The sequence below is a fragment of the Lepisma saccharinum genome, chromosome 1, assembly GCF_977018435.1.
Source record: "Lepisma saccharinum chromosome 1, izLepSacc3.1, whole genome shotgun sequence".
Classification (NCBI taxonomy): Eukaryota; Metazoa; Arthropoda; class Insecta; order Zygentoma; family Lepismatidae; genus Lepisma; species Lepisma saccharinum.
This window is the reverse complement of record NC_139229.1, coordinates 112,627,542-112,640,776: the sequence shown is the minus strand read 5'-3', so window position 1 is coordinate 112,640,776 and position 13,235 is coordinate 112,627,542. Positions and strand designations below refer to the sequence as shown.

The 13,235-nt window shown below is 35.8% G+C and overlaps 1 protein-coding gene across 1 annotated transcript in view; it reads right to left on the bottom strand.

Moving 5' to 3' along the window:
• Positions 1-13,235, bottom strand: part of Dll (homeotic protein distal-less) — a 79,231-nt gene that overhangs the window by 51,835 nt on the left and 14,161 nt on the right. The window contains exon 2 of the mRNA XM_083136316.1: positions 10,259-10,440. Within this exon, the coding sequence (XP_082992442.1) occupies positions 10,259-10,440 (182 nt within the window). The remainder of the gene's footprint in view (positions 1-10,258; positions 10,441-13,235) is intronic.

The window sequence follows — 13,235 nt, the reverse complement described above, 5'->3', positions numbered from 1 at the left end:
GAAATGGCGAATGAACCCTTCAAAAGAAAGAAAAACATTTTCTGTGGATCTATACGCGTAAACAAAGAACTGGGGAAAAGGCTAATGAAATGCTTTGTATGGTGCTGAAAAAAGATCACTGAGAACAAGTGAGGAAAGGAGACTGGAAGCTCTGGAAATGTGGTTATGGAGACGAATGGAACGGGTGAAATGGACAGAAAAAGTGAATAATGAAACAGTGCTGGAAAGATTTGGGAAAAGAGATCAATGCTGGATATAATTATGAAGGAAACAGGTTGGGTTACTGGGTGAGAAGAAATTGTATCCTAAGGGATGCTATGGGATGGTCAAGGGGAAGCAGATGATACAAAATGCTTGACGACATCAAAATAAATGGGCCCGGGTCCTACGCTGCTACAAAGGAAAGAGCTGAAGATCAAACAGCATGGAGGTTGCAAGGAAAGACCTGACAATGGTCACAAAACAATGAATGAATGAATGCTCTGTTTGGTGACGAAACATTCAATGAATAACATATTTGAATCAGTTCGGTGCTTTGTGGCATTCACGCCCTGCGAAGTAACGTTTCAGCGTTCAAATTTGCACCACTGACTATGTTTCTGTTGAAAGATCATTTTCAGCATATAAGATGATCCGCATAGACAAAAGGCGGAGTTTGACTGTTGATAACATGAAAAATATTATTTGTGCAGCAAATTATACATACATAATTCATATGCTATGAGCACAAGTATACTATGACAACAATTTGTGGATAATTTTGAAAATGGATTCACATGAAAATTTGATTACAAAACTAATATTTGGTTGTTATATATATATGTATTAAAGTTTCTTACGGTTCTTTTGAAACTTTGATTTTAACGATTGAACTATTTTATGTTTTTTGGAATCCACTTCAGGATTTTTCGACCCAAAGTTTAGATTTCTAGAACCTATTTTAGAATTTTTAGAGCCTATTTTAGAAACTTAAAAGCACCCTTTTCAGTACGTAAAAATCCGAGGTCTAATTATTAGTAAGAATCGTGTTAAGTAAGAGAGAAAGGTGGATTATGAGAGAAACGGTAGAGAATGAAATAAAAGATTAAAAATCCACACACGGAAATAATGAAAGAGAAATAGAGAAAATTAAATTGACAAAAAAAGAAAGAGAAATAAAAAAGCGAGATTCTTTTATTGTTATTTACGTCGCATTACTACCACTTTATGGCAAATCGCGACGATGAGGATGAACGATGATTAGATGAAATTGATGAGAGGACATTGACAGCGAACACCCGTGCCCAGGTCGGGACACGAACCCGGGAATTTCGATGGCGAGATCGAAAGTTGTCCACCGAGTAGGGAAAAGGAGAAAGCGAGAGAGAAACAAGGAAGAAGAGAGAGGGACACACACACACACATATATATACACAACGACAATTTGTTCCTTGTTGCACTGCAGTAAGCAGAAACATTCCTGTCCCTGAAGAATTCTCTTCCAGGTACCTAGCTAAAAATATAAATGCGTTTCCATGTAAATCGAAATGAAAACAGTAAAGAGTTTTGTGTTTTTTCATTGCCAAGAAATATTTTACTATACTCAGTTGATACTACAGAGTTTTCATTCTTCCATTTGCGTTGTTTTCCTTCCATACATTCCTCCCTTTATTGTTCCCTCTTTACTTTTCCTTTTGTTTCTCTCTCTCTTGCTTTCTCATTCCACTCCCATATTTTATTTTTGTCTCCTTTGTTTTTCGCTTCATTTATTTAACTTTTTCCAGTCTCCCTCAGTGTTTCATTTTTATTTCATTTTTTTGTATCACATTCTTTCGTTGTTGTGGTAGAGGTTTTGGATTTTTTTTTGTTTCCGCTCTTTCTTTTGCTATTCAAAAGTTACTGATGCAGAATTCAAATCATTACTCTTGAGAACTTTGTATTTGAGTTGCTGTTTTATGTATATTTTTATGCACAGATAGGCTAATCGTGACTGGACCTACAATTTAAAATGATATCTGAGCCACTATGTGACTCCACCAGGTATCGAACCCCGGACCGCCTTATTACAAGGCGGAGACGTTACCACTACGCCTTCGGGGAGGCGTTATTCTTGAGAACAGACGTAGTAAACCTTGGTACTCTCTGTTCCTATGGATCACATGATTAGCTCGGATAATGGTTCTACATAAGTACAAAATAAGACTTTTTTTAAGCTGCATGTTCTCAACTGCATGGAAGTAAAATTTACTTTGTGAAGAACAATAGTTTTAATGGAAATATATTCAAAGGAGTTACGTTACTCTCGGTTTAGTTTAATTCCGGTTTTATCCAGTCATGTAAGTTTCCAACCCACTGTCTTAACTGAGAAACCTATACATTGTTCCCAAGTGTACAATATGAAACAGATGTACCTGTACCTGTGTTTAATTTTGTGTTCTTGGCGTTGAAAAAAACAGAACTGTACATGCACCAAAGCAGAGGGTGTCTCATTATGACAATGTTTCAGCGTGTAAACATGCAAAGACATCACGTTAACCATTCGTTCGTATCTGTGATGTCCTTGTTTACCGCCAAACACAAAGGACAGAGCTGCACAATGGGTTGTAGGTGAGCGCGTCAACAGACAGACAGACAACATCCGACCGTATGGGCGTCTTCCCAAAAGAACACACGGAAGCTTCACCCCTCCCCCCACACCGACATTGTCTGTCGATTTTCTGCTGTCATGAATGATAAAAATGTCCTTCCTTTTCCCTTCATATTATCAGCGAACCCATCTCGACCTCAAATGAAAGCAACAGAAATGTACTGGCGATTGTCTATTTGTCTCTCCTGTGTGTGTGTACATACTCCAAACATGTGTGCACAGCCCCATATTACCCCGTTCAATAGAGAGGAATGTGCCATCAGTAACAATACGCGTATTAACAAAGACGCACAAATATTTATTTAATGTATCTTTTCATGAAATACTAAAAAAAAAGGCAGTGTGTGTTTGTGAATGCACATCCACACATTTGTATAAGGGCATGATGGTGTAGTTTAAGAAGCAGTTATAGGTTCATCGCGGCAACGTGAATGCAGATGTTATCGGCTTGTGATACGTGCGGCGACAAGGGAACATTATTGAAAAATTGGAAAATAGCATGTCTGAGTTGGGTGTCATGCGCTAGGTACACACGCACGAACCTTTTTTTCATATGTACACATACAAAATGAACGTTACTGGAAATGAATAAATTATGCCTATTTTGCTGTGTCACGCTGTGTCTAATTAATACTGTCGTTGGTGTGGTAGACAACAGTTTCACTCGAGGATCAATAACAATGGTGTATTTTATTTATTATTGTTGTTGTCTGTGTGATTCTCATGCATGTTGAGATTCATGCGCAGAAGAGTTCACGACGGATGAAATACAAATCGGTTTCTAATTGGTCCAGACAGATTAGCATAGTTTTCACTGTGGCGGCGATTGGGTTCCAAAACTGAGAGGCAAGGACAGTTTACTTTCCCTTGGTAGATTGGGGGTTGGCATAGTGCGGGAGCGAAAATAGCAAAAAGTAGGGGGCAACTGCTCCCTCACGCCCACCCAAAACGTCACCACTGGCCATATGATATGAGGAGAACTTGGCGATCAGGTTTATTGTAATTTACGAGTTAGATTTTTTGTTAATCTCCTGGGATCTCAAGAGCAGAGAAATACAGAGCAAGTTTTGGATTTGGCAAATGTGTCAGTTATTAGCAAAATAGTCCTGGACGCTATTTTTATGGGATGGAAAGAGTTTCGACCCCCAACAAGTTCGATTCTGTTACGCCCATGGCAACATGAACATACTATCAGGCACGGAATTATAGTAGGGCTTGGTGGGGCTAGAGACACAAGCTTGCATCTGCTTATGCCTCCACAAAATTAAGAGAGAGATATTTGAAATATGGCAAAATTATTATTAACCATTTGACATAAATAGGCCTAAATGTTATAACTGAAATTTTATGTACCGGGAGGGTGGGGGGCATGATGTTCTTAGCCACAGGTCTCCACGTCTACATTATTATACCATTATTGTCGGGGCATAATTTTGTTCCCAACACAGACAAAACTTGTTTGGAATAATCAAAAAATAGTTTATGCTAACCAAACATTTGTTCAAATAGACGGGCAAACAAATGACCCATTACCAGAATCAATTGTTTTCGTAAACGTGTACATTTGGTTAGCCAAAGTTGCAAAATTTAGTAAATGCTACCAATTGTTTTTCTTTATGATTACCAAAAAGCTTAAGTGTTTTCTTAACTGAAACACATAACTTTCTTTTGTGGAAAAGATGGATGTTTTTTTTTTCTTGTTTTTTTCTTTTTTCATGTATGTGTGGTAAACAAATATTTATTTGAGAGACGAATGGTTGTTCTGAGTTTCTGGAATGTAGTTAAAGTTAAAATCTCTTGCTCTCTCTATTTTTCGTCTGATTCTCTCGCCCCCCTATCTATTTTTCTATTTTCCTAGCCGGAATGAATCCATTGCGTGTTTAGGCATATCACTTGCACTGTGTGCTACAAAACAAAAGCAATAGACTACTAGATGTTGAAACTGTTGGAGGAAAATGTCTCAGTACAGCCAAAAAGACTTGCAAGAATAATATCTAGGGACGTGAAGTTTTCGTTTTATTTTCCCCTAAATTTCGTTAGTTTTTATTGCAATTCGGTGTTATTTTTCGCAGTTTAGGGCAAAATTCGATGTAATTAATTTTAAATTTGTTTTTTTTTTACATGCATTTTTTCTGTTTCTTCGTGTTTAAGATTTTCAAATTGTTTTACTTCTGGAAAATTGATACAAATTTTAGTTTTAATGACAAAAAAAATTTATGGCTTACCTTTGTGAGAAATGACCAAATTTCTTCAATTTGGAATACTATTTAATCCCATCAGCCACTAAATATGAAATGTTTATTGAATGATAACACCCAAATCTTTGAACACAATCATACACATCACATTTCCCTAACAATGCCAAAAACATCTCTGCAACCTCAAAATACCGTTTTGTGTACACACACACATACACGCCTCCCCCTCCTCCGAAACACTATACAGGTGCTTCTCCCTGAACATTTTCCCGTTCCTACGAAATTTCTCTTCTGGGAAGATCACCCGAGCGAATTCTATTTCAGGACGAAGTTAAACACTGTCAGTCATGTCTGCGCCAAACTGCAATAAATGAAGCATAACATTCTCTTCTGAATCGAATTATCACCAGCCAGACTACAAATCACAGATCTAATAGCGCTTCATGTAGTTCTTTCTGAACAGAGGAAGTGTTACGTATCCCCTTTTCACATTGCATATTTCGCGGCGTTTTTCGCGTCAAAGTGTAAAATTCGGAGTTATTCTGAAAAATGGCATAATTCGCGTTAAATCGTGATTCCGAAACACCGAAATCATCCTTTACCTACCCAAATACATTTTGAACATTTTATTTTGATTCCCTCAACTGTTCGGTGTTATAGTTAAAACGTAAAATTCACGCCCCTAACAATATCTCAAGTAAACGGAGGAGGCAGACAGCCTGTTCAAATAAACACAACTTTGCAGGATATGCAAATAAACTACTTGTATGAAGAATTACTGAGGTCGCGTATTTACAGCTAAACGCGAAGAAGTGATTTGGTCTGTGATATCATTTCAGCATTATGCCGCATCTTTGTACTAGGACCGTAAATTACTTCAAACTTTAGGAAAGTTCTAACAGGCCGTACACTTGGAGTTGTATTTATATTGTCCTATATTGGATATATTAGAATATAATTGCCGAAAACTTTGATGCTGCATTTACTAATTACCAAAATGTTACTTTTAATGTGTGTCGCGGCGAATGGGCATAAACAGTCTAGTTTTGTCGTGAACAAATATTTTCTCCAGGAACGTGGACATTGTGGACTGTATTTACTCTAGCTTTTTTATTGTCTGGTTCCTTCTTTGTTTTTCTCTCTCTTTGCCTTTTATTCTCTCTTTTGCTCTGTTTATCTCTTTTTATTCTCTTTCCCCTATGTTCCTTTATCTTGTCTCTGTATCTTTTTCATCTCTCTGTTAGTTGTTTCTTTCTCTTTTTCCCTTTCTCTCTCTCTCTTTCCAGTTCTTTCTTTATAATCTCTTTCTCTCTCTCTCTTCCCGGTTTTCTTTTTTAAATCTCTTTCTCTCTCTCTTTCTCCTGTTTCTTCTTTATTCTCTTTCTCACGCTCTCTGTCTCTCTCTTTTGCTTCTTTCTATTTTCTCTTTCTCGCTCTCTCTCTTTCCTGTTTCTTTCTCATTCATTCTCTCTTTCTTTCCCTCACTATTTCTTTCATTATTTCTCTCTCTCATTCTTTTCGTGTTTTTAAAGGCGAAATCAGGGAAAGGCTCTCTCCTTCACAGACTACATTTTCAAAATTTGTTCTCAACCACAGGAAGGCAACTTTCTCCCATATATAAATATTTACATATTTTTCGTCAATAATTTACAGTATCAGAACTTAATTTTAAACTAGGCACGTTAAATTACATCACTTGAATGTTAAATTTACGTGCAAAGCCTGGAAATCCTTGAAACATAAGTTACAAAAAAATGTATTTTTCAGAATAAAATGATCTGAAGCTTCTAATTAATATTGCTATTGTAATGTACAATTTTAAGTGAGTACACTTAGGTGTATCGTAACACTTAAAAAAACATAGTTGTTGAAAAAAAAAATTATAAAGGCTCCTTACTTGTCATTCTTACCCCTTGAAAAAAAAAAAAACTTGTAGATTTCATAGAAAAGTTGAGCGATTGAAGCTAGTTAATTTCTAGATGCAAAGTTAAGTTACTCAAACAGAAGTAACGCGTTACAGTTACCCTAAATTTCCTTCCAGAAGTAACGTGTTAAAGTTACTTTGTCATACGAAAATAATATTTAACTGTTTACGAAAGTATCAATAAACTTGTAGTGCATGTTTTCCCTGTGTAACTTTACATGTACAAGTTTAAAAGAACATAACGAATCATATTTCGCCCTGACTTAAAAAAAAATCTTGTACAGTAACGCAAAGTAACGACGTACGTTACAATTACGTAGCTAATTTTCGCAGCTTGTTACTAACGAAAGTATTTAAAAAGTAACCCTTTAAGTTACTCCCGAATTCTGACTAGAAATACAATTTTATTAATATTTCTAGTAATAATATAAGTGCACGAATCATCTGCAAATACCTGGGAGTACATATAATGTATAAAGAATGTATTTTGGAGAGGATTATCGACACGGATAACGAGAAGAACATTAATTAATACATGATTTATGTTTCTGCAGGTATCAATTTTCGTGTTTCAGTATGCAAGTGTGTTGGTGACTAAATTTTCAACCTCAAGTTAGAGGTGTGATAGACTAGTATTCAGATGACAAGGATAAATACAAAAAATGTGTCATTTCCAGTTTCCAACCCCTCGCATTTGGTTTGGGAATTCCACATGAATGAGGTCAAGTGCTTGGCGCCTGCTTAGCGTCATGCCCTGGAACGTTCTACCTTCAAGCATGACTCACGGGGCAAAAATTCATGTGTTCGGTTCCGAGGGTTCAGATGTGCCATCCTCACAAGCCAGTCTAACTGAGGACATTCATTCAATAACATTGTGTAAAGATGGGTGTGTAGTTACTTCTAGAATTTATATCTAAACCGTACACACTGGCCTCAGGTGTCGTCAGAAATATTTGAAGGAGGGGTAGGCCGTTTATATTAAAATGAATAATTATAAAAGCAAAGATCTTTGTAATTAATTGCCCGTGCTACCACAGTGTTCGTTTTTATGAACTTGTATTTGTTTATATAAAATCACCAAATCCGCTGACCAAGGCAGTCTTAATCACTTAAAAAATCACTAGAAACGTTCCGTCTGGGGCATCCCCGATGGCGTAGTGATAACGTGGTTGCCTTGTAATCAATGGATTCCGGATTGATCGATTTGGTTTATTTTACTTCGCTTTCCTGCCACTTTTGGCTAATCGCGAAACCGGGGCCGCTGGGGTCGTAGCGCGCTGTGCTAACCACTCCGCCACGATGACGCCCGGATTCGATACCGGGTGGAAGAGCCTCCCCGATGGCGTAGTTGTAACGTCGTCGCCTTGTAATCAAGGGGTCCCGGATTCGATACCCGGTGGAGGCACATAGTGGTTCGAATCCCACAATAAACTGTAGGCCCAGTCCCAATTAGCCTATCTGTGCATAAAATAGACTCAAACTCTAGTCCCCAGGCATAAAAACCTTTTTCAATCCCACTTTCTTGAAGGTTCCTACTCTAATGAGCCATTTACAATCTCTATATTTCTTGGTGGTGTTCCAATACTCGTAGCTCGGGACAAAACAAGAACCATTTTTCCAATCTTCCTAACTCATTGCGATCATATCACCCCACTTACAAAACTCTAATATACGTCACTGATATTTTCGTACAAATATTTTCCAAAACAATTCGATACAGTAGAAACAACGTACTCATTGTTCCAATAACAAATTGCAGTTATGTTCAGTTTTTTGACCTCCCAGTTTTGAAACTTGGAATATTTTTTTCTTGTTATTTTCTAAACAACAAATCGTTTTTAAAGATTCCATGTTTAACCTCAGCAACTGAGTTGCAAAAATATATTTTATTGATTACCCAGCATCGTTAGAATGAAGGTTTTGCAACATGAGGCGTGTCGGAGAATTTCTAACAGCGTAGTTACCTTGCTTGCAAGAAACTCACTAACCGACAAAAACAAGGCAATTTTATTGTTATTATTGGTTCGATTGATTCTACACGTGAAATACATATGAAATTTTTTGTTGTATTAATCGGGTACATTGAATATTTTAATCTGTCTCCATAAAACTTTATTCAAATGACTGACCGTTATCAATTCACTTTGCTAAAAATCTCAAAGGTTAACAAGTGTCATATCAATTCAAGTTACTAAAGCTCCCAAAAGTTATAATTAACTTTTCAATTCATATTGTTAAAAGCTTACAATTATTATTTTTTAAAAAGTGGCTAAAATGTCAAAAGTTTGCAATTATAATTTCAATTCACATTGCTTAAAATTTCCAAAAGTTATAATTAACTTCTCAATTCATGATGCTAAAACTTTCAGAACTTACGATTATCATTTCAAATCACGTTGAAAAAAAAAAGTTTTACTATTATCATATCAATTCATAATGCTGAACTCAAAAGTTTAATACGTATGATCTTTTGAATTGATGGAACTCTCAAATGATCAATTATAATTTGAACTCGTTTATAAAACTCTCAAAGGGGTTAACAATTAATATTTCAATTCAGACTGAGCAATAGGTGTACGTTTGATTTTTCGCAACTTTTGCGAAAAAATCGACAGAGATGACAATCACCGAGGACCTAGAAGCATATTTTTCACGCCTGAATTTTGGAAATTTCGCTTCTTTACTCCATTTCATATTTAGTATCGTTTCCGAACTTTCTGAAGTACTAGAATATCTCACTTGAAACTGTATAAAGTCTACACTCTAGAGTGGTACGCTTCAACTTGCCTCCGGTGGGAATCTATTCCAAGAGTTCCTTGATGCCAAGCCTTAAATGTAAATAGAGTATTTTTTTATTGTTTTGCGTTCTTTACTGTCACTTTTGGCTAATCTCGACGATCAGGATGAACGATGATGAGATGAAATTGAGAATGTTGAAGTGACCCCATACCGGAACGCGAATACAACGCGTTCAGCCACCGAGGCGGCAAAATGTGTATTGAGGCATTTTTTGTCTTTACTAACCTATTCTACAATAGAAACCAAAAGAAAAGTGACATTATTGAAAAACCACTAAATTAAAAAAAAGAGTATCAGTTTTATCTTTCATTCTTTTAAAAAAAATCAGGAAGGACTTTGCAAAGCATGCCTTCTGCCTCTAAGAACTATGTTGATATTTCCAATTCAGAAAAATATATATTTTTTTCCAATTACTGCTAGATCATTAAGGGGAATGAATCTGTGTCACTTGCTATTTTCTGAATGTTTTCAGTAATAAATAGGGTTTCCAACAAATTTATTTCTCGCATCTAGACAACGAAATGGATGATTTCCAAAATTCTCTAGGACCAATTCCAAACAGACCTAGTTTTGAATGTCAGCGCCGTTCTTCAAAACGAGGGATATTTTCGAAAAAGTTGATGCTGAGACAGTAAAGCTAAATCCAAGTAATGAACTCTTTTTCTTTTTACAAAAGCAGTACTGATCACAAGACAATTCTTTCAGACTTACCTGAGTCTGCGTAAGTCCTAAACTAGCCGCTAATTCAGCCCTTTCAGGCAATGCGAGATATTGCGTCCTCTGAAACCGCCTGTTCAGCTGCTGAAGTTGTAAGCTGGAGTAAATAGTCCTAGGTTTCCGCATCTTCTTCCCCTTGCCGTTAACTCTAAGCGTAGGATCATCTTGCCCTTTGTCTGAAAGAACGACAGTTCATTAGTTCAAATCAACACTGGCGATTAAAATATACATAGTTGCACTTACAAAAGACATAGTGTAATTTGTATTTTAATTCAGACTGATAAAATGCTCAAAGGTTTACAGACAAACACACACACAAAATGTAAACCTTTGAGAGTTTTAGAAATTGGAATTGAGAGAGAGAGTAAGGCTATACTTAATTTCAATTCAAATTGCTACAATTCTCAAGGTTTCCATTCACCATTGCAATTCAAATTGCTAATACTCTGAAAGGTTTACAATTGCTATTTCTACAATTTGTATATACGTTACTAAAATACATAACGATTACAAGATATTGGTGTGTCTAAATAATCCTAGAACAAGAGACATTGGTCTAATCTATACCTTCACATTTCAATTCTGAGTTTTTGTCACTGACAAAAAAAATAATTGAAAAAGTTTATGGCCTATACAGGAAAAACACCAAAAACTTAGAAATTGTTATAATGTATTTTTAAAGTACAGTTGCAAGACTTGATTCATACTGGTTAGCTAATAAATAGATAATATTGTCAATGAATCTATAAACACATACGAACAAGAGATAGACTAATTATGTGAACTCGTTTTAGGCAAATAATCAATTCAAAAATGATATGGCACACGCAGAACATGCACCATACTAGTTTCTTACCTAAACTTGACATTTTGAAAACACAAAAGCGTTAAAAATGTAAATCGCTGGGTAGACAAGGCACTAAAATTGCACAATTTAAATTTGATTTACATCATTACAGTAGTAGCCTATTGTAAGTTCCGGTCCAATATCTTTCTCGGGGTTAACAAGCATAGACCTAAAAGTGAATTATAGGATCAAAAGAAACATTTCATTTGTAGCGGTAGAAAACAACAATTGACGTTAAAAAAAACCCAAGGAACTGAATAAAACTGCCTTGATATTGATGACTGAGCAGAAATATGGATTGGTTTGTGTAACATGTGTATAGAAATGGAACAATTTGAAGATCACAAGTGAACAATACTGTTTGAATGAATTTCCTTGCTCAACTCGACTGCCAACAGGGACTCAAGTTATTATTGGAACGGAACGGGTATAATATAGAAACATGCCGCTGGCTAAAACACATTTATTTCCACTGTAACATGTATAAACTCAGTAAAAGAGGCCAACACAGTTAAAATAAAACGATTTTATCCTAAACATTCATCATCTTTCAATACAGAGTGGTGAAGTTGAAGTGGTAGTCATTGTGCATGCTTGATATTCACCTTATTTATTGCTAACACTGCAATAATACAAATGGTTAAAAATTGTTGTCAAATTCAATGGATCTATACTTTCATTTTGTAAAAATAAAATGACCCTTTCAATCTCACCACCACACAAAATTAGTTCTTCTCCACAAATTCTTGTCCTTATTTCAAAATTGGCAGACAAAAAATTAGTTAATGTAACCGAACAGAGAACCTTAAGAGGCAGAGAAAAAGGACACGGATTTCCACCTATAAGAATATAGAAGGCTGAACAAGATACGGACCTTCTGTAAGCAAAAGGCGTATTTATTACAAGTATTCACGTCGAAACACATAAATGATAGAATAAGCAGTCGAGCATTGCGATCAGCAGAGTCTCGAATCCAAGAACAGGGGTTTGGCGTTCTTATTGAAACGATTGATCTCTCAGTTCACCCACTGTTAACGCTTATAACGTTATGGGCGTTAATAAAGGATATTAAATGAAATACAACAAAGTCCATACGTTGCATGAGGCTACGCTACGACGAACAATACCTCGCGTGAGATATGGTCAGAATAAAAATAATAAGTACATTGCCAATAACAATAAAAATAAAGAGGCGAGGTAACAAGCATCAACTTGATACACTTCCTCTACGTTGTTCAACAGTACTGACAAGTAGAAATGGTGTTCACTGCTACTGTAGTATTCAGATATTGCATTCAGGAATATAAACAAATAAAGTATACCTATCACGGTAATTCTACTTGAATACGATACGAAAGCCCAAGAAATGATTGTGCAAGATGTTTGTAATGTAAGCTTTCCACTTGACATATTCTATAGATGTTAAGTCACTGAATATTATATACCTAGGTTCTTTTCCTGTCTTATACCATATGCGCAAGGAAAAGAAACATTTCTGAATTGTACAAGGTTAAACGTAGTACCTAGGGACACGCAGCAAAACACCCATGTACTCGCAAAAGTACTGGTTAGTTTCTAAACTTATGACAATAAAGATGTAGTCACGCTAAGGCAAAAGTAATGCAAATACAACATTTCTTGAATTATTCGGAATAATATAAATTCCTGCAGTTGGAATATATAGCTATTGTGATTTTGAAGGCATAATGTTAATAAATCTTAACTCAATCGGCATGTGTTAAGCATGCCATACGTGTACATGTATGATGCTGAAGGAGGTTACGATGTTGTAATGATGAAATCGTCGATCTGTGGACACAGTCCAATCATATATAGAAGAAGATACTGATAATTATTTACTTCACATTGGCAGAAGACAGACTTCTACTGTAAAAACCTGAGACTGAATGAACCTTTGAGTTTTAATAGACTTATTTTAGTCAGGAACACAAAGACTAAAGCAAACTGTGCATCTAAAACAAAAGAAGCTGCATTGGAATTTGAAACAAAGGTAAAAGTGAAAAAAATTGGGTTTTAAATTATTGTAATTTGGAATATACAGGGTTTATTGAAATCCTTCACCCGGACAAACACGAACCCACTATTGTATATATATAAGAACCA